Source organism: Labrus mixtus, chromosome 24 (assembly GCF_963584025.1).
Source record: "Labrus mixtus chromosome 24, fLabMix1.1, whole genome shotgun sequence".
In the NCBI taxonomy this organism is placed as follows: Eukaryota; Metazoa; Chordata; class Actinopteri; order Labriformes; family Labridae; genus Labrus; species Labrus mixtus.
The window spans coordinates 6044201-6067125 of record NC_083635.1 but is presented as its reverse complement, the minus strand read 5'-3'; the positions used below and the strand labels follow the sequence as shown (position 1 = coordinate 6067125).

Below are 22925 nucleotides of genomic sequence, written 5' to 3'. Positions count from 1 at the left end.
CTGTTCTTTGTCTTTTTTAGGCATTGGCGGGTATTCCTGCTCAAGCTATTTCGTTCCAGTTCTTCATTAACTATACAAACGCTGTGTGCAAGAAAATAGAAAGCAGTCAGACAGTGGGTATTAAGAAGGCTTTAAGCTGAGCTCCTAATCTGTGATATGTGCATTATGAACATTTATTTATAGACGACACATAGCACATATAAAGGACAATTCGTACACACATGCCGTTCAATGTGGTTTTATAATTACAATACATGGATTAAAAATACACCTCTCAGTTTAAAGACAGAGAAATAAATTAAATATATCTACTGGAAGTATTGTGCCAACTCTTGCTGGCCAGTTCTTCATGTTTGGTTGGGACAACATGTCCTAAAAAATTAAGAGTTGATATGATGATGGACGGATATGTTTTGGCCTTAAATTATTATAAAATCAGAAGTAAACTTTTAAACTTCAAATTGAAGCCAATGTTCTGGACTTGCTAAAAGAGAAAAGTGTGGCCCAGTGTGGACAAGTTACACCAAGATGTCTGCTTTGTTCTGGCTTTCAAAGACAAAGTTAACTCTGGCAAATTTGGCCTCAGTTTATCTTATTTTAATCCAAGTATAATCATCTGTGTTTTTTCTGTTTTGGTGAAGGGAAGTCAGAGAAATCCTTTTACATAAATCATCAATGGACCTCCAGAAACTTGCTTGGGTGTATTTGGGTGTCACCTGCATAACGACACCTCAGGACACATTAATTATTATCAGACAGCAATTCAGCCTCCAGTCACTGTGTGCCTGATATTATTTACAGTGAGTCATGAAAACATTGAGTTAAGAGTGTACAAAAAAACAAAATCTGTACAACAGGTAAACAACAGAGGACCATGGATTGAGCCTTGTGGATCTCCGCAAATCATGATGGCTCATTTACAGAAAACATTTAAAGTTTTTAGCCCAATTTCAATTACATCGATTTGATCACAGATGCAACGGCACCAGCAGAGCTCAGTTGGTGGAGCAGGCGCTCCATAAACAGAGACAACACTCCTCAATACATCAGCTGCAAGTTCAGCTCTATCAATGAAGACAAAAAGGCCCAAAGATACAAAAACAAACAAATAAAGAATAGCAGATTTAGCTTAGATTTAACTTTCTGAGCTTTTTACTCCACTACCACTGAGACAAATCCGTTACATTTTTTAAATATCCATCCTTTTTATAAATAAATAAAAACAAACTCGTTATAACAACAGGCCAGTGTTGATTTACACTCTGAATTCATGCTGAGTAAATACAACAATCTGCCCGAGTCTGTTGTCACTTCACTTCCACTTCAATCCTCAGCGGCTGTAGGAAAGTGCTCACGTTCATAAATCATTCACTTGTTATTCTGCAACCCAGATATGGAGGAGACAAATACAGCCTCCTACACCACATTATATCCTTCTTTTCTGCTCCCTGCAACTGTGATAGAAAATCCCGTCGCAAGTTTCCAACTTTATGATTGTCAATCTGTCCGAGGTTTGTGAAGAGACATGAGTCCGTGCAGCCACAATGGGCTTTTCATGCCAGCTTCAGTGCCGTGATAATTAGGCAGAGGTTGGAGAGGCAGGCTAACACTCGCATGCCATTTGCAGCATTTGCATATTGTGTGTTTATGAGTGCATGTGGTGGTGTTAGCAGGGAGGGTAACTGAGCTGATCAACAGTACACAATGGGGGCAGCTGCTGTAAACAATAGCAAGGTCATCACTATTGCAGCCAGTCGATCAGGACTGTGTGTGAGCGTGTGTGTGATGGAGAGTTTGGGAAAGAGAGAAAGTAGAAGTGTAACAGTGTTAGAAAGTGAGGATACATTCCCATCCATTTGTGAGAGGTTTTTAGGAGGACTTTACTGACTTTATTGACAAAATGCAAATTCATTCCCATCTACTTTAATGGAGCGTTTTAAATATAGTGTACCAAATGTATTCTTCTTTTTTAGGGCTGAAAGTAAGAATACACAGAGCATTAAGCTGTCCACTGCAAAGACCCAAAGCCACTTAAATAGTTGATGGAAACTGCACTTTGTTTTTTAGTTTTGTCCAAAATCAGTTTTAATATGACCTATCAGTGTTTCACAAGATATTTTACCATGAGCTGAATTACCCATAAAAGTCTCCTCTCCGAAATGTTCCGCAAAAACAGCTAAAACCCGAAACTAAAAAAGACAGAAAACTGGATCAACAAACTGTTAACATGGCTTCTGGAGGCTGTTAGGGGGTTTATCTGGGATCTCAGTCAACACAGCTGATCTGTCATGTTACGTCTCTGTCCATTTCAAACATGAAATCCTCAGTGACAAAAGGCTGCAATTAGCTTAAACCACCCTCTCTCCTTAGAGTCATAATCTTCACTTTCGAAGAGTTTTTCAAAGTTGACTCTCCATGATGTGTTAAAAAACACTTTGGGGGGGGGGGGGGGGGGGGGGGACTCCTGTGAGCGATGCTGGATGTGAAACGGAGAAAACAGAGTGATGTGTGCACAAACTGAGGAACAGACTGTACCTGAAAGCTGGGAGCTCTGACAGAAAGGGAAGTTGTTGTTATTCAGCTGTTTTTCTCTCAGTGTGGAGAATACGACCCACCACCACCACCACCACCACCACCACCCGAAACTTCAAAATCTGTTGATTCCTCCTGTTTGGGAAAGAAGAAATGCAGCCAGACTGACTCTATCGGCTCACAGCATTTCCTTTTTAGAGTAGATAATCTGGATATTTAGAGGCTTTTACACAAATACAGAAGTTTTGTTATTCTGACCGATGACATGTCTGCTCAGAGTGAGTTTGGCTTGATTAACAGATGCTGTCCTGATGGATATACATCACATACTAAAGATGTTATAGCCAAGAAGTAACCAAACAGCGATGAATTTATACACCTATTCTGTGTGGTGTTAACTAGAAACTATGACTTTTTAAATGAACCCACAAGTTTTTACAGGCTTACAACTGCTACAGATTGATTTTCTTCGTTCCTTTTTCAGAGCACATGAGTTATCAATTTCCATCAGGACCTGAAGACAAATTCAACCAACATCTTAAAAAGTGGAGCTGGAGAAAATGATCAACACTGCCTTTAAGTCAAATCCTGTGAGGGCCCGTTCACTGGGCCTTCCAGGGGCCCGTTCATATCTGAGACGGGCCTGCTCTGACCCACAGATTTGGAAAGGTCTGAAGATCTGCACGTCTCTCGAGCGTTTATGCATTTTTATCATCAGTTGAGAAACCTCTGTTTGAAATATAAATGTTTCAATAGTGAAATAAATGAAATGAGTTCCTCTTGCAGAAGTGTGCCAGCTAAAAGATGAGATGTTCATTACAGTTTGTTAATCCACTCTGATGATCTGCGGCGTTATTCCCAGTGACAAGTAGTCGACTTCATGAATACCAAAGCAGGCCTGTTTAATTTTCTATCATTGTCTTTTTAATGATCTGAAGTCAGAATTTAATGAACTCTGGAATGTAAGTAACAAATAAAGAAGAACGGGGATGGAAATACGGCTGCACGATTTGGCGCCGAAGCAACATGAAGACGGAGAATCCTGCACGTAAACAGCGAGGCAGCATATTGAAAATGTCACATTAGCGATATTTATTAAAATCTCCCCGCTATGCCTCACTGTGCTCTAGATTTCCTTCTGGTGCGATAAGTTTTTTAATGAATTGGCCGCCATCCAGCAGCACAATATTACCCCGACTATAGCAGCCCTCTGCACGCAGCTAAATATCTGACGCCGATTTCTCCGCTGATGTGGAGCGCTAAATACAGAGATGCCATTAGAGTGTGCAGTCCCCAGCCATTATCTTAGCAACGCCATCTTGACATAAACATTTTGGAGGCAATTAAAGATTATGCGTACGTGTGTGTGCGTGTGTGTGTGTGTGTGCGTGTGGGCAGAGCTGTCAAAGAGCAATTACGGTGACAATGTCCTCAATGTTCTGGACGGCTCATTTTCATATCAGAAGAGAGCGTGATGTTTCTCCAATTTGATTAATGTGTTTTCAGAAGGACGTATGCAAAAACCCTCAACACACACCGAAAATGGTGCGCACACACACACACACACACACACACACACACACACAGAGATGAGATGGATGCGAGGCAGTAAATGGCTCCTAATTGATGCTCTACAGCCTTTGTTTCATTATTTACAGGCTCGCCTCATTATTCCAACATTCCCCGACTCTAAGTACTCCACAGAGCTGCTTCCATGATACAAACAAATAAAAACAGGAGACCAGAATAGCAAACGGCTCAGCGTCATCGTTATGGAAGATGTATGAGTGTGAGAGTGGGTGTGTGGTTGTGTTTCGGGGGGGGGGGGAAGTGGGGTTTATTTTACGAGTGCGACATCAGCTACAGTGTTCAGGGTTGACCATAATTGGAAAAGCGTGTGTGTGTGTGTGTGTTTATGCATGAATGTGCGTTTGAGGGACGCTCAGTTCATGCTGGAGGTCCAGGACGTTGTTCACACCAAACTAACCAAAGCTGAACATTTCTGTGAAGTGTCGAAATGCAGCCGTGGAAAAAGCGCTCTTAAAGGAGCATCATTTAAAACAGGTACTGCAGTCTACATTCAAACCATTGGAGAGAGCTGTCTCCCCCCTCCCCCTCCTCCCTAGAGTCGATGCTCACGCAGGTCGCCATGTTGTGGACACTGAAGCTTCAGTGTTTATCCAGCTCTGCGTCGGTCTGTAAACCTTTCTGCGTTCTAACCTCTCTCCATTTTTCAAAATCATCTCCAACATTGATCCTATTTTGAGCACGTTTCTGCTCGTGGAGCTTATTAGAAACATGCAGAGGCTTTTTATGCCGGGTACAATCACTTCTATCTGAACCACTTCTCTTGCCCTAAAACCGCCCACCTTCTCATGCTGTATTGAAGAAGACCTGAAACTAGAGAATGAGACCTTAAACTCATCAGAAAAATATTTACTCAGGGATTAAATCAACAGAGAAGCACACTGATTTTCCCGGCTGAATTACATACCATAACTTGTTTTTCCCTCCCAGGCAGTGAAGTCGCCCCCTGCTGGCCATGTGAAGGAATGCAGCTTTAAGACACTTCTACATCTGCGCCATTTTAACATCTCGTCCCTGCATTATGTGACCAGTCATAGAAAAATCTGAAACGACAGAGAGGCAGGCTCCAAGGTGTCTCCATCACTACCCGGCCTCTGAAAGTCACTGAGCAGGCTTATATCATCATGAACATTTAACTGACATGACGTCGTTTTCACATTGACACACTCTGGAGACTTTCTCAAAAAAGGTTTGAGGTGGTTAAGACTTGGACTCAGGGCCAAAAAAAGAGAGGGAAATTAAAGTATATTGTCCTGACATTTGTAAGGCACAGACAGCTCTATTTTCTAAACCATTACTTGTGTGATATTAAAGGTGTTAATATGTCTCATAATGCTAATAATGAGCTGCAAGCTGCTTTACTTTCCTGCCAGCAGTCATCTTATACGAGTGGGCGTCAATTTTTCCAGATGATGTAAATGTCACTTTGGAAGGGAAACCGATAAAAATACATTTCTCAAAGTGTGTGCGCCTCTTTGTAATCACGCCTGTGTGTGAGTGAGATCATGTTCTGATGTGTGTGTGTGTGTGTGTGTGTGTGTGTGTGACACGTCGGTGTACGTCTTAATTGAAGCAGGGTGCTGCACCAGACGAGCCGTTATGAGGCTGAATCTTGATCTAATCCGCGGAGTTAGTGGCCTTAAATAGATAATGCTCCTGTACTGGGGTCCAGTCACGGGAGGAGGCTGAACATGTGCTGCATGGGAGAGTGTGTGCGTGCGTGCACATGCGTGTGTTTGTGTGTGTAAAACGTACAGGAGTAGACAGCTGAAACCGAGCCAAAAGGCAGAGCGGCATGCCTGAAGCATGAGCAGCAAACTTTCCGGAGTAAACTGAGACCCCCAGCTGGTCTCTGCAGAGCACTGTAACGCTGACGCCGCCACACTCGACTGACTTGAACTGACAATTTCGGATCTGGGAGGCAGGAGGAAGACCTGAGGAGATAGTGATGGAGAAGAGGGAGAGACTGACAGCCAAACAGAATGAGAAACACGGCGGCAGACAGATGAAAACACAACAAGTGTAAAAAAAAAAAAAAAAGGAGGGAAAAATAAACCTGCCAGACAAAACAGAGCGGGGGGGAAAAAAAAAAAAACCCCGAGCCTGGGCATTAGAGTAGCTTGTCAATCAAGACCCCCTTGACACGCTCGGAGCAGGTGAGCCGAGGTTTAACTGATACACACACCGACGAGTCAATTACAGGCCAGCGAGGCAGAATGTCACGGCCGCCCGGACACTAAACCGACGGCTTAACCTCCTCGCACTGCATCAATATGCCTCAGTGGAGAGGAGGCGGGGGGGAGGGAGGAGGGGGGTTTGGATAGTGCTGCAGAGCACGTGCATGGGAATTCTCAACAAACAACAACACAGACTTCTCAAACACTTTATCACTTTGTGAAATAACTCTTCTTCAGGCTGCAGAGGTTGTGCAGGGCGCAACTTGTGCAACATGTGTCTTTTATGTTTGTCCCCGCTGAGCTTCTTCAAATGTGGATACCAGAGTGCTCCGAGACCGAGACAAGACCAAGAGATTTAGGGATGGGGACCAAGTGGAGACCGAATACAAATGCTTTCAATTCTGAGACTGGACCTTCAAAAAGAGATCTTAACCAAGAGCGATTTTGATTTCTGCAGGACTGAACTTTTAAAAAAATACGGCTTCACTTCTACTTTTGCTGACGGAAGACGACATGAAAAAGTCAAAAGCATCATTTTAATGAACTGAGGAACACAATGTGGATGTTGTTTTTGTCTCGGCAGTGAAATGAATCCTGTTTGTCTGCTCTCCCAGTCCCCGTCGTTAACACTGACATCGCGTCCAATGACTCTGACCCTGAACCCTGTCCCGAGTTTTTTTTTCTCCTGCAGAATCATCCAGTGTCCGTGTTTTGTTTTGGCGACGGGCTCGTCTGACTCTGAAATCTTCTGTGAGCTAAGAGGAAGTGTGAGCTGCAGGATTATCAGTGTGATTCTCAACAGCTGCTTCCAAGTTTGTGTGTCTGTTTTAGAGTGTTAGAGTCGTACTTGTGTGACTTCAGACGGTTAGCTCAGCGCTTTAACACAATAATACAAAATAAAAACGACCCAGCGTGGCAGATATAGACGAGGAACTCCAGAGTTCTGGGAGGTAAAATGAAGGTTTTGTAAATCTGGTTTGGTGGATTTGAAGAGAGCAATGAAACAGACATTTCCTATTTAATAAAACATTTTCCTCTTTTTCTCTCGGGGACGTCTGTCATGTTGTCAGGTACTTAAAAATCGATTTGAACCTGTCATTTGCAAAAAGGTACAGAAGCCCAAAGCGGTCATGCCTCCACACTTTTCATTTACTAATTTATCTTGTGATTCTCGGGATCTCCACTCATACATCTTCTCTCGTGATAACACATTCATTTTCTGTCAATTTAGAAAACTAAACTATCGGCCAGACCACGACATGTCATGCTGTTATAGCCTACACTAATGAGCAAGTTCAAACTATTTCTGTTTGTTTTTGTGCTTTTGAAACTCTGAGCATACGAGATAAATAAGTAGAGATCTGAAATCAAACTTTTGAAGTATCCTGTTTCTGTGTCTGTGCATGTCAACATCACATAACCATTTCAGAAACCGGGATAAGCCTTCATCCTGGTTTTGCTACCTGGAGATCTCAGAAGAAAAAAAAACAGGATTCTGTGGCATGTGTACGTCTTACCCCTGCAGACCACTTGACGTGTCAGCAAAACTAACATGGCGGCAGCACTGAGTGCGTCGTCCTTCTGGAGCGAAGAAGAAACTGAGATTTGTCTTTCCTGTTGCTGGAAATGAAGGGGGAAACGCAGTCTGCGACGCAATGTGGAAGTGGAAGTTTAGAAGGGAGGATAAGACACAGCGATCGCACTATTCTCATAACCGGGATACTCAAGTCCATGCAAACACACTCAATGTTGAGCCCTAAAAAGTCATATCTGCCCATCCTTAAGGGTGGACTTTTAACTTCCACTCATGTGTCATATAGTGTTGATTCAGCTTTAGAAAACATCTGAGGAAAATATGAAAACTTCACCTTTCTGTCAGATGTTTTTCTCTTGGTCAGCAGACAAGAGTCTTCACATGATCTGCATCCTCTTTCAGAGAAAGTTCAGTCCGCCCACACACATCCAGCTGTCAGTTATGCTGACGTGACTCACACATCTCCTGTCATCCTGCAACACACACACACACACACACACACACAGTGAATGCACACGTAAACGCACACTTACATAAGAAGAACTGGTTTCTATGGGGCTTTTGCTCACTTCTCTCTTTTCCGCTGAAGAGGACCAATTGGACATGACTCGTCCTCATGGTGCACCCAGAGGCCTCATGAGTCAGTGTGCCCGCGGCTCTTTGCGTGTGCAGACCTTCACCTCTGATAGCATGGAGTCTAGTTTGACTGCCCACACACACACACACACACACACACACACACACTGAAGACACAATGGCAACTTTATTCTGCTTTGAGGCCTGACAAAATGCTTGGGTTTGTGCGTGTGTTAGCTGGGAATTAAAGCAGACACACAGGGAATCCCCGTATCAGCTACCCCCCCTCATCCCCAACCCAACCCAACCCAACCCAACCCCCACCCTCCATGTTTCCCCCTCTGAAGTGGGGTGGGCTGAGATAAGGCGCGTTATGAAAACACTCTCTCTCAGAGGGTGGTCAGAGGGAGCGGGTCACATAGCTCTGATGTTTACAGGGGAAATCCATGATGTGAGCGGGCCCAAGGAGACAGACCAGATATGTGTGTGAGTGTGTGTGTGTGTGTCTGTGTGTGTGTGTGTGTGTGTGAGAGTGTGTGTGTGTGTGTGTGTGTGTGTGTGTGTGTGTGTGTGTGTGGTTTATTTACTGAACTCTGGCTGGAGAGTTTATATAGCTGGTTAAGGAAAGATTGCGCAGCACTCAAGGCTGAGGTACACTCTGAGTGCGAGGCCGTGCCAGGGAATGTGCATTGAAATGAGGGGAGAGGTCACTCGGGTACAAGGTGCAACCTGGGGAACAAGGATTCTGCCCCCTGTAGGGCAGGACGGGCATTACTCTAGCTTGTGCAATAGGACAAAAAAAAAAGCAGATGACATTATTTTGAAAACAGGGCCCACATAGTTCAGGGTCTAAATGACTGATAAAAACAATCAGCTTTGAATTGCTTTTTGCTTTTGGACACTACGGCTACTTGCCGAGCACAAATGTGTGCGTTCAGAGAGATCTATTACTCTGGCTGCCCACACTGAGTGCTCGCGGCAGGCCAAACAGTCCCTCAGGCCACGGGGAAATGTCCCAGTGCTCCAGGGCTTTCAGGTGACATCAGCTCTAAAGTGTTTCATTACCTCGTCTAGATGTTGTTGGAGGACTTTAATCATAGGCAGAGAATACTGTGTGGATGAAGGGGAAAACGTGGGGTGACCACTAGAATTCCCTTTTTATAGCAAAAGCTATACATAGAATTTCAGCAGCTTGTAAAAGAGATTGGCTAACTCTACGTGTGTGTATATATATGTGTCACTCTCATTTCCTCCCCATCACAGAGCTCATCCGTGGCCCGCAGAGAATGGGCGGAGAGGAGTGACAGAATGGAAAGAGGACACGAAGGAGCGTGGCGCGGGGCGAGGGGCGAGGGGCGAGGGAGGGGAAGAAAAAGGGAGACGGCGAGATGGAAAGTCAAGCTGCAGAGTGAGAAGGGCAGGCAGTCGGGAGCTTCTGTTTGTGTGTGAGTGGGAAAGTGGAGTTTGTGGCGGTCTGCCTGTGATGTCTCGAGCTGAGGCGTAATGAAGGGGAATGAAATGAGTCATGAAGCTCCCTGTTATGGCTTTCTCTTTGTGTAACGCACGACACGACTCTGCAGGAGAAGCTGGCTCTGCAAACGGCAAACCCCCCCCCCCCCCCCCCCAAAAAAAACCCAAATAAACAATTACGCACAAAGTCTCGCCTGTCATAAAAAGAGTCTCGCATCAAATCAGCTAGAAAACTTCTCGCTGTGTATTTCTCATGAGTTCCCTCAGGCTGCAGCTCCGTAATGAAGAATCCCCTCGAGGAAATTAGCAAACGGTGCAATCACAGGCAGGCGACGTCTTCGTTGTAGCCACTGTTACAACACCCCGTTCATTTGTCGGCTGCGTTATTTGGGCGACCAGTTTGTGCCATTTGGGGTCCGCCATGTTGGTTTTCTGGAGCCAGAACAACCAGTGTTGAAAATGAAGCCAAAGACCTGCAGTTCCTCGAGTGTCCACTTGACGCCGCCCCCCCCCCCAAAAAAACCAAAACAATCCCTAAAAGGTCCCACATTAAAATGCCGATTTAAACATGTGTTCAGCCTCTCCAAATGGAGATTTGCTCACCTTTGGAGCTGGCCTCAAGTGGCCATTAGAGGCATTGCAGTTTCTTGAACTTTCATTCCTCGGCTGCAGTGGTCGCTGCTTCGGGGAAAAACACAGAGCTGCGACTGAAAAACTGCACACACACTCCTGGGAAGGCTGAAAGAGAAGAAGCAAGTTTGTCTTCACTGCACAGAGCTTCTCAATTAGCCACTAATTGCCTCGCCTTAACGAGCAGGACATTTCTTAACACTAATGAAGCTGGTGGCAGGCGCTGTGTGTGTGTGTGTGTGTGTGTGACTCGGAGCTACAGTGTGAGGTGTGTGTGTTTTTGAAAGATAGAAAGCAGAGAGAGAGAGAGAGAGAGAGAGAGTGGAGTTCTAATGGAGTCGGGTGCACGGCTCATTTTCAGCGAGCTGTTTGGCATTCTCTGGAAGGAATGCGTGGATGGATTACACTGCTGGCTGCGACAGAGACTTTCCAATGAGGCTCCACTTTGTCTTCACCCTTATCTAATCCACGTCGGAATGACCATCTCTGCGAAATGAAAATGAGGACGGAAATCAAACGGCCGGCCTTGTTTGAAACCGTTGAATGACGGACATGTGATTTCAAAAAAAATGAAACGCTCACTTGGTGCAAACAGTGTGCAAGAATATCATGATCTGCTTTGCATGTCATGGAAATCAGGTTTGGGCTGAAATGCATGAAAAAAAAAGAACATTCTCCACCATATGCAACGGGCAGTTTGACCCACTTATTGTTCAATGCACTTTAAATATTTGACATGCACCAGGCACCAGGAAGCTAAAAGGCTAACAGGTAGTAGCAAAGGATGCTATCCAGGTTGCATTTGGAGGTTTTGGATATCTCTGCTCCTGCTGCTTGGACTTTGACAATACTCATAATTAACTTTGTGCAGAATCGAGCCAATGGAGTGTTTCCATCTCATACTCAAAATGCATTATCGAAAGTGAACAGTGGATACTTTCTGTGGGTTTAAATGTTGATGGATTTGTTTGGAGGTTTTGGAAACACGGGCTCTTGGAGGAGATCCTTTGCCACTGCTGATGAGAATTCAAAGGATTACGTATGATTGCACTTAAAATACTTGACACAACTTCTCTTAAGATGTCATGAACTGTTGATATGTTGAACTTTGATTCGCGTTATTAAGTGCTTGGTTTATGAATAATGATGGCTCATACCTTCATGTTCGAGTGGTGTTTGGGGGAATCACCTGAGACACCCCCGGCCCGTCCAGAAGACACTGTATCACACGCCGTTCCCAAGCTCGTCCGGAAACTCAGCGGTCTCCAATTCCTCTGGAACCTGGCGGTGTTCGATCTCGGTCCAAGCGGCCCGGGCTAACAGGGACACTCGACACATTACCCCATCTTTCCCGTCCGTTCACAGCAACCCAACACTCCTGACACAAGCTCACCCCCCCCCCCCCCCCCGACTGCCAAGCAAAACACCTGGCATCTGGACGAGAAGGGCGCCAATTTCACAGTGACTGCCAGGCGGTCAGCTGAGCCGCTGCCACACACATATGGGCAACATGTGAGCGAGGGCAAAGTGATACGGAGGTGCTATGTGTCTGCAGAGACAGCTTGAGCGTATCCGTGCAAGAGAGCAGCAGCTTGAACTTGTGAATGCATGTGTTAAAATAAGAAAGTCCAATATTCTCAAAACCTTGCACATACTGTATTATAACAAAAGTAAGGGTTTGAATGCCTAATGGGAACAAATAATAAAACATTATTTGGAACTGGCCGAGGAGATTGCTTCAGCCTATGACCTTGAGAAGTCTGCAATGGCTACAACATCCTTTTTCGGGAGAATAAGCCCCTAAAAGTTTGTCCTTTGTTGCCACTGATGGGTTCCGATTTTTAATCCTAGTGCCTGACAACATTACAGGGAGGATCCCTGCAGAGAGACCCACTTTTTAAAGGAGTTTTTAAAAACCAGAAATAGCCTCAACCTCACTCGTTTCAAAGCCACCAAACTCCATTAGCAACAACAGTTTTTTCTCAATTGAGTCTGGCCGCTTGGAAGAAAGTGATAAAACTTCAGTTTCTGGTTGAAGAATATGGTTCCTGGGGTGCTGAAAAGCCTCATGGTTATGCCCCCCCCCCCCCCCCATGTACAGAAGCTGTAGCCCTCATGGCAGCGACCGTAGATTTGAATCAGACCTTGGCCCTTTGCTGCTTGTCACCCCTGATTCGCTCCTCCCAACACTTCCTGTTTCTCTTCAGCTGTCCTAGCCAATACAGGCACACAAAAAAAAGACGACAAAAAGGTTTTTATCTGTATGGATCCTTCTTTCCATGATGCTGTCAGACACTAAAATAACAATCTGAGCTCATCAGGGGCAAAAACAAGCCTTTTTTAATGTATGCATATCCCTGCAGGAGATTCACTGCAGCCAATAGAGTCATTTTCAAAGTTGCCAGCTGCAGTAACCAACTGGAGCAATTCCATTTTGTACCTTTTAGTCCTTTAGATGCAAAAATATTATAAAACAGGCAGAAGGCAGAAAATACTGGAATTCTCTTTTAATGTACAAGGAGTTGATTACATGCAGAAACAGAAAACCACAGCTTAGCAGCATCAGCACTGCAGAAATATTTAGAACTATATTTAGAACTACTTATTTACATGCGTCTTGCATACAGACACTGTATGCATGTGAAATGTTGGACTACATGTGATTTTATGTGCTTCCAGTGGCTCTCCGACGTTGATGCATTCCCCCGGTTGCGTGCTCCCATTCCCTGGCTGAAGTTGTGTGTGTGTCAGAGGCCAGGGCTGGTGCTGAAAGCCTGATGGATGGGGTCCAGGGGTCACGGACATCAGCTGTTGTTGGCCACATCACAACCCGCTGAACCACACTGTTAGCCTTGGGTTAGCACCAGAGTGCACAGCGCCTTTTTGGTGTTTTTCACTGTGAGGGAGACAGGAAAGCTGAGCGGGTCGGTGGGGATATTTAAAGGGAAGATTCTGGAGGGTTCAGATGCCGGGGCCTGGCAGGGGTCTGATCAGTTCAACAGCTTTTAGCCTCTTTAGCAGAGGGAGAAAACAAACAGTCGCTTCATCCTCAGAGTAAAAAGCTGCTGCTCTATGCAGGCAATTAAACTACCATCCAATCACACTCATGATGTATCCATTTAAAAAAATGATGAACTGAAACTGCTTTAGATTTAAAATTTTAGAAAGTGGAAGAAAAATGCTGCATGAATCTCCCTGAGTGTTTGTCTTTATTTATTCTAACTGGCTGAGTCTATGAGCGCTCCTGGTGGGAAGCTAAAAATGCAGATATCTGCTTTACTGGTACAGATAAAAACTTAAAGATGGTGTGATTAAAAACTAGAGTGTCAGGTTGAATAAGCGTGGGGCCAACAGCAGCAAAAACCACATGTTGATATAGAGATGTGTGTCGCACAGAAACTGAAAAAAGGGACAAATAGTCTGAGCTTTGTGCTGGGAAGCAAAATGTGATTCTCCGAACAAAATTGGGAGTCAGGCACGGCCCTGGACTCCATTTATATTTAATCAGGATTTTACCGTATATGAGGTTTCGGGCGCTCAGTGACCCCCGTCACAAAGAGAGAGAGAAAAAAAGTCCAGCTTTCCTTCCCATAATGGGATATATGAACCTTTCATTGTTGACACCAAGATGTCATCAGCTCTGGAAGGGCTTCTGCTGTGCCAGGAGCGGCGGCCACGTTGCTATGGCGACGGTTGGTGTTAAAAAAGATGGTGGTGGTGGTGGTGGTGGTGGTGGTGTGTGTGGGCAAAAAAAACGAGAAGCAGGCCAACATTGCTTTTCGGGGTAAATACGGCCTGAATGAAGAGTGAGGCTGCAGCGACTCAGCAGAAGAATAACAAAAAAAAACAAAAAAACAACACCGAGCAAATATGGACGTCTTAAAACACAGCACAAGGTGAAACCGAGCAAGAATATTGCAAAGGATATGAAATTATTTCCGATATGAGCCCAAGTGTGGAAATTCAATTTCACAGCTCATGAACAATATGAAACAAACATGCGGGGCTGAAAGCGCACACTCCAGCGTGAGTGATACTGAATCAAAAGGCTACACGGCAGACATAAAAGTGGATGAGGTGGGTGAAGGGCAGGCTAACGGCTAACGCTAATCCATAACTCCTACAATCTCCATATTCAGGCCCTTTAAACTGCACATTAGCCACCAGATATCCCCCTGCCCCGGGAGGAGGGGGTGGTCCCGCTTTCTAATGAACTGTATAATTAAATGAAAGCTCCGCTCGGCTCGGCCCCGCTCCGCCGTACTCTCCATTCTGAGACCGCGATGCCTTAACGAGGGATGAATTGAAATGAACGGCGGCAGGTGAAGGACAGAAAGGACGGCGGGCTAATGCGGTGGAATGCGCCTTTAATGAAGAGGATGAAAGGGGGGGGGGGGGGGGGGAGAGTAAAGGGAGGTCACTGTGGGCGCTCACCCATGCCTTCATTCTGCTTCATGAGGGGTGTATCGTCCCCACACACACACACACACACACACACACACACGCACACGCACACGCTGCCTCCGTCTGTCGTTATGTGGGAGAGAGATAAGCGTTCCAGCTCTCCACTCTGCCCTCCCCAGAGCGCCCGCTTTTGATTGACACATGCTAACAAGCTAAGGTGTTTCGACAGGAGCGCTGGCGGAATAGGCAATGCTAGGAGAACATAACCGGGGAATTCTCCCACAACCGGCAAGTTCACCACGACCCCCCCCCCCCCCCCCCCCCCAAGAAGTGGAACAAAAATGGGGGCTTATGAGGTGTCAAATTAAATCAAAGAGAGGGAAAGCCTCAGAAGAACATGTCAGTGAATTTAAAGGGAGCAAAGAGGACCTGACGGAATCAAGAACTTTAAAATGTGAGAGCAGGACAAAAGGCTTTTGAGAAAGTCTTCCATTCAACTTTTACATGTGCACTCCTGAGACGTGCGGCCTATTCCCCAAGTCAAGGAGGGTAGGATGGACCGTTAGATCGACAGGCAGATTGGGTGCGGTGTCTGCTGTGTTTTGAGCGTTGTACCGGACCGTCGTGGTGAGGTAGCTCAGACATTTGAGGGGAGCTCGACCAGTTGAGGTGGTTTGAGCATCTGATTAGGACGGCGTCCTGGACGGCCCCCCCCTAAGCAGGTTTTCCAGCCACCTCACACTAGGAGACAACCCCGGGGTAGACCTAACCTAGAGTTCGCTGGAGGGATTATGTATCCCATCCGGCCTAGGAACACCTCAGGATCCTCCAGGAGCTGGAAGAAAGAAAGAGTCTGGGTTGACTTTCTTCACCTGAACCTTCCCTTCGGATAAACTGAGGACATTTGATGGAAAACTTGTCCCTGAAATCTTCATGAGCTGCTTGTTCATGTATGCACCTCACAGAGTCTGAAGCGGCTTCGTAACGCGTAATGACGACCACTCACCTGACCGTCACTCAAGAGGATCTGACTAGAAGGCCTGCGGGTGAAGTTCCAGGTGAAGTGAGGATGAGTTTGCGTCAACACATCCCGATAATTTGGGGACGTTTTCAGGAGTTTTGTTCATGAACGGAAGCACCAAGATATGAGGCATGAAAGTGTGTTGCCATCCATCTGACTTTGGAGACACAAAACACACACACACACACACACACAGTGAGTGATTACATAAAGAGCGGGTGTGTTACGGCCAAACAGTCCTGACAGCGATCGCGCAGCTTTTGTTTAATGGACCTAATTAATTCTGGGATGTTGGGTCGCCGTTGTTTATTGTCTCTGGCAGAGAACTGACCACAAGCACTTGAAGGCGGCCGTTTACTGCACAGTTATTCTCTGAAGTACAGCGAGGAGACGGAGGAGCAGATTGAGTGCTGCGAGCTGTTTTAACCTCAGACGGGAACAAAACACTGAATTTCACCGGGGACTGGAAAGACGTTCAAACATTCAGTTTTCTGCCTTTTTCCTCGCCAGTGTTATAACTTAACGTGCTTCCCTCACGCCGGTGTCTTTAGTTGTTGCTGTGTCTCTGATATGTTCAAAAGTAGTACAAGCATATGAGTTTTTTTTTTTTTTTCTCTTTTCTTTTGTGTGACTGGCTGCTCGACCTCAAACTGCACCTATCACGGGGTTCTTCCTCCGAGGATCGGGTTGTCGCTCGTCTCCGTAGCCGTAGCGCTCCGGGCTGGTGACGCGGTTCCTCTTGGGGCTGATGTAGGCGTCCTGGGCCGGTCTGTCAGTATCTGTCTCCTCTGCTGCCAGTGCTGTTGCTTTCTCTCTGCATAAAACTGGCTTTTGATTACAGTTCAAATCATTCAAATTCACAGTGAACATACACACATGACATCTGGCACTTTCATAATATTACATGTTTTTGCTTATTTTAAGTCAGTTCCCCCCCCCCCCCCCCCCCCCGCCGCCCTCGGTTTAGTCACCAGGATGTTGTGCAGACAGCCGCTGTGTATTTTCCTCTTTATTGTTTTTGCAGCTTTCGTCTATTCTGGTTCATATTGTTGCCGTTTTGATTCCATGTGAAGAGGAATGTGTCACCAGGAGCATTTGTTTATTCTTAATACAGGGTGGGAACTATAGCGCCTCATGTGATCACTGACGTTTGCCTCGGATCTACTGGATCAGGGAGAGACCAAACAGCCTTAACCCTGGCTGCCTGTGACTTTTTATATTGATTTAAAAATGATTTTAAAAGTCTATAAGGCACTACATGGCTTTGCACGGGACTACATCTCAGAGATGCTTTTAGTTTAAGAACCGGGGCGGCCCCTCAGATCCTCCCGCTCTTAAAAACATCTGGTGACATTTTTTATTGTTTTAATTAAATATATGTTATTTCCTATTGGTGTGCATTAGCCTCTACTTCTCTACCTCTAAATCCATTCTGGTTTCGACCATGTTTTGTCACTATTTCATGTTTTGTTTTTAGTTTTTCAGTCGCTTTAAAACACTTTAAATTGCATTTGATTTGTACAAAAGGTGCTTCTTATATACATGAAGCTTGAGTGATTGATAAACTGGATTGACATTGGTTCTATCAGATATAAATAAATGAAAAATTATTATTATTATATTATTAAGAGTATGTATTGATGGGAAAGGTCTTCTCCTGCTCAGCGAGGAATCGGTCAAAGTGATGCAGAGACGAGACGGATCAGCAGAGGCCCGGTCCCTGCTGGCCTCACCGCTAATTAAACACTAACTGATAAGAAAAAAAAATAAAAAGCCTTCTCCCCCGTTCTAATTATTCCTCATTTCAAGTCTAATTCCACCAATCAGTGCCATCTTTATTTCTGAGAGCAAATTGGGCACTAATCATTTTCTAGTGGAGATTTCCCAGCCTCTAATTGTGGAGGATGATTTAGTCATTATCAGAACGCCGGCTACTCTTATCAGTCATCTCGCGGGGCGAATGTGTCTGCAGAGCGAGCGTGCAGAAATTAAGCAGGATATCATAATGAGTGTTTAAAGTGATGAGTCATGGCGTTGTCCTAGTTTGACGCTGCAGTTTGAATATGCACATGAAATGAAAAGACGGAAGGCGGCACGCGCTCAGGCTTTCAAGATATTTAATGCAAAATATGTGTATAAAAGAGTTTTATGTGACAGCATGTTGAAATCAAAGCACCGCTCAGTTCGTTTTCAGTGCAGCGAATCTGGTAACGACATGTCAAAGGTTAAAATGTGAAACTGCTTTTTATTCGATGTGCTGCGTCATTTCATGTTTCATGTTCAAAAACATCACAAAGGGGTTTCTTTACAACACACCATCAGAGACATTTTAGAGACAAAAACAGGGACAGGATTTCCAGAATCACGACGTAATAATCAGGGAATAAAGTTGGTTTCATTTGAATAATAAATTATAGAATTACATGAATGAAGTTGTGAAGTAAACAGTAAAGAAGTGGAGGTATCACGAGTATAAAGACCTCAATTTAAGAGAATAAAGTTCTTAAACTAACAAGAATGAAGTCGTTGCGTTGGAGAAATAAATTATAAAACAACAAGATTAAAGTTGTTAATTTAAGAGAAAATAGTCCTGATGCTATGAGAATAAAGCCGTAATATAAAGAGAATAAAGTCAGGAGATTACAAGGTAAAAAATGTTAAATTATGTGAATAACGTGAGGAGAAAATTGTCAGATTTGGAGATTAATTCATAAAATGATGAGAATAAAGTCTGCAGATTGAGGGGATAAAGTCCTCCAAATACAAGACAAAAAGTCGTGACATTACGAGGATATATATTCCAAATACTATGATAATAAAGTCACATGATCACGAGGTTAAAATTCTCAAATTATGAGGAGAAAGTTATAAGACTTGGAGATGACATCCTTCAAGTTAAGAGAATAAAGTCCTCAAAGTGATTCTGAAGGAGAATATCTCGAGCCGTCTATCGTCTGTGCTGAACCGAGGAACACGGGGCATCATGTGAAGTTAAGCTTAAAGTTAAAATGAGTGAATATAAGCCGACTGCTCTTTGATATCCCCTTTCAAAATAAAATGTAAGATAACGTTAATATGACCGCTTTATTTTTGTCTTCTTTTCTCATAAACATAAAACTTTATTCTCTTAATTTTACAACTTCTTCTCCAGTAATTTCCAACTTTATCATAAACTCCTGACTTTATTTTGAAAATCTCTGTTTTCATGTCTTTAATGTGGCTCTAATGCTTTGTCGTACATTTTTTTTAATTTATAAGTTTCACACATATACAGTAAATTGTTCATCCACGTCCAAATAATCAAAAAGACAAAAAAAATAAAACCAGAGACCAAAGTGTGATTGCAGGACATACAGGAAGTCAGATACTTCACAGGAGTGTTACTTCCTTTTCCTGTTTGTCCACTCCAGCTAACCTGTGACTCCTCTCGAGGCGATCCCCTCTAAACTTCCTGTAGTTTGACCAGCTTGTGCAAAAAGAAGCATGGCCGCCCTGTGTGCTGGAATAGAGTTCATCTATACAAGTTTAAATGACGTTGCTATGGAGACGCAGGAACTGCCTTTCATTTAATATCAGCTCTACATGATAAAATCCTGCCTGTAGTTATGAACATTAGCTCACTTGTCTATGTACAAAAAGTCCTTCAGCTTGTTCAGTGTAGCCTTAGCTCTGTAAATAAGAAGCCTCATGTAGCATCCTACTCGCTCTAACGGCTCCTGATCAGGTGAATTCACATAAAGGTCGTTCATGTCTCCATAATGTTATTATGAGTTTCTCTTTTCTTTTGTGTGACTGGCTGCTCTACCTCAAACTGCACCTATCATGGGGTTCTTCCTCCGAGGATCGGGCTGTCGCTCGTCTCCGTAGCCGTAGCGCTCCGGGCTGGTGTCGCGGTTCCTCTCGGGGCTGATGTAGCGTCCGGGGCTGGCCTGTCGGTATCCGTCTCCTCGCCCTCCGACGGCCTCGTAGTACTGGCGGCCCCTGCGGCCGTCGCTGGGCGAAGGAGGGACGTCCTGCCTCACTGCGGCGCGGTGCTGCTGCCCGGGGAGGGGAGATGACGGGTAGTAGCGCTGGTTGTTTTGGACCTGGTGGGGCGGTACACGGCTTGAAACATTGGGGTCCTGGTACTGGGGGGCCGGCTCTCTCGGTACAGGTCTGGAGTGGGTAGGGTAATCATACGGATCCCTCCTGAAAGAGAAACAACAAATATTATGTTGTTGTATTTGAGCTTGATCTGGGTCTCTGTCTGGACTTGGTCTTGGTTATGATGGTCTTAAGTACATTTTGCATGCTTGAGAATACAGAGGAAGACAGTATTTAATACTGGTTTAAACTGGTTTGAAGTGCTGAAGATCCGCCCCCCCTCAGTGTAAGCCTCCTCCTGTTATTCAGTTTACGTGGCCTTGGCAGGATCGAGTTGTGGGGGAGACGTGGATGGAGAGATGCCAAGAGATAACAGCAAATGCCTTGGTAAGCATATATGAGGAGTGAGTGTGTGTTTAGCTTGTGTGTGGAGGAATGTGTGTGTGTGTGTGTGTGTGTGTCTCAGGGGGTCCGCAGTAACGAGGCAGCCAGCTGGAAGTCTCCGATTCCCTCCCACTAGCTCCGGGTGATTAGGGGCTAAACCCCCGGGTAAGGCGACACGCGGGACTCGGGGGAGACGGGAGGAGAGAGAGGAAGAGAGGGGACAGGAGGGAAAGTAAAAGAGGATAAAGATAAAGAGGGGAGGGGGGGTGGGTGCTCACCTTTCACAGGCACCGTTCAAATGTTTTCCATCTTATGAGCTGTTTCCAGATCTCAGTGACACACATGTCGAGCGAGTCAGCGAATCTAAAAGTCAGAGCTGCATCAGGCCTGGCTGAGAGGGGAAAGTTTCCCTTTCAACATCTTTACGTGGAGGACACGGGAGTCGCTGGTCTACCACTGCATGTACGCTCTGTGCTCATATGTGACTGGTGGGTCTGTAGGGTTCAAGTCCCGCCGCAGACCCAAGCATGGAACGTTGGTGGCGAGGTGTAATCTGGGATCTTCAACTCAGACCTTTTCTGATGAATTAACAAACATTACCGGTGCTTTCACTTTCTTGCGACAGTTTCAATCGTAACCGCATCACTCGGCGACCGGAAGCGGCCCGAACACATTCAGACGTTTCCTCCCCGCCCCGCCCCGCCCCGCCCCGCCCCTTCACCGGAGACTCTCACTGTAGTCATTAAACAGAAGCACCGAGCTTACAGCCTCTCTCTTGTTCTGCAATCGTATCCCCGCGTCTCCCCCGTCCGCTCAGCACCTGTTGACTGGTGAATTAGAGCGACTCACTCACCACAGATTACACACAGCTTCCATGCGTCTGTGTGTGTGTGTGTGTGTGTGTGTGTGTGTGTGTGTGTGTGTGTGTGTGTGTGTGTGCGTGCGTGAGCGGGCTTCCCTTGAGGATATTCAGGGACTGACGTGAGGTGGATTTCTTTATGTGTGTGTGTGTGTGAGAGTGTGTTTTCTGACCACCCAAACAGAGGCGCGGTGGGACAGGATACACAGGTGGTCTCAGGAATGAACAGCACCGCCTTGTCAGTCAGCAGAGAACGGACACGTGCACACATGCACGTTCAAAAGGCTTGAGATAAGGAAGGAAAGAGGAACGGCGGAAACACAGGAAACAGAAAAAGAAGAAGGAGCAATCCGAGAGGTAGAAAAGAAGATTGAATCGGAATTAAGACGCGGAAAGAAAGGAGCAGATGTGGAGGGAAGCGATACACTCCTGCATGTACAGCTCAGCTCAGGAGAGGGAAAGAGCCGGGGAGACGAAGGTCAACTTCCTCATTAATCCAGATTAAATGCTGAAGGCCACCAGGGGAGGCTCAGAGACGGAGAGAGAAAGAAGGATGGAGTGATGAAGGGGGAGAGAGGAAGGGGAACACCTGGGTCCTAAACCGTCTCAGGGCCACCCAGGAAACTCCGCCAGCAATCCTCCCCCCCCCCTCCCCCTCTGTGATCTTCAATTTCCACATTTTCCACTTGAATATTCATCTTTCTCTCTTTCCCTCCATCACCTCTGTGACCTCCTCCTCCTCATGCACTCTGTTATTTAAATACCTCTGTCGTCGCCGCACCTCCTCTTCCTCATCCGCAGAGCTGTTCTGAGCGCCTTCAAGGTAATAATCGGGGCATAGTGGTGATGTGAGCAGCAGTAAATTCATTAAGAGAAAGCCTTTAGTACAGTGTTCACTGCTCAGATGGAAGATTTACGCACTGCAAAAAGACAAATTGAGGCACACTTTATGTTTGAGCATTTAAACGTCTTCTTTTCCCTTATTATCATAATACGATATTCAATTGTTTTAAAGTGTTATTTGTGTCTCGTCTCATCAGATGTTTGAAGTCGAATGGGTTATAAAAAAGCGTCATGGGTTTCTCATATTTGTTTACTCGTGCTAACAATCTGTTCTTTGTAGCTGAGGGGCGTGCTCATGTTTTCTGCAGCTGTGCGGCTTCATTTGCATACAGAAATGTATTGTTTTGAGATGATGGCACGTTAACATGACAGCATGAAAGATAACCACTCGGACATATCTTCTAGTATTAGACACATTTTTGTTTTTACTGGTAATCATGGAAATCTTTGCCGGAGACATTTTCCTGTTTATTTTGAGTGTTTTTTCTTCCCACTTATATGATCATGTCTTGTTCTTCTGAGCCAACTTCTAAAACTCTGACTAACAGATTTCTGTATCAATTATTTTGTTAAATACTTCAACAACAGCAAAGAAGAAAAGGAGTGTGAAAACAGGTGTGAATGCAGCCTTCAATACCTTCTTTGTCTCATTTTCCTGGATGTCTATGTGATTAATGAAGTGGGATAAATTCCTGTGCTGCCTTGGTACAATGACCTTTGACCTTTGCATGGCCTGGTAGCTGTGTGTAGTGTGGCCTTGTTTCAGCTCATGTTTAGGTTTTTTTTTTTCTTCAGGAAGGTGATGGATTTCTACTGTTTCATAAC

The 22925-nt window shown here is 45.1% G+C and overlaps 1 protein-coding gene across 2 annotated transcripts in view; it reads right to left on the bottom strand.

The window, feature by feature from the left end:
• Positions 1-18031: 18031 nt before the first annotated feature.
• Positions 18032-22925, bottom strand: part of pard3ba (par-3 family cell polarity regulator beta a) — a 156996-nt gene continuing 152102 nt past the window's right edge. For both annotated transcript variants that reach the window (XM_061032381.1, XM_061032382.1), the window contains one exon: positions 18032-20119. In XM_061032381.1, the coding sequence (XP_060888364.1) occupies positions 19738-20119 (382 nt within the window). In that variant the 3' untranslated portion in view covers positions 18032-19737. The remainder of the gene's footprint in view (positions 20120-22925) is intronic.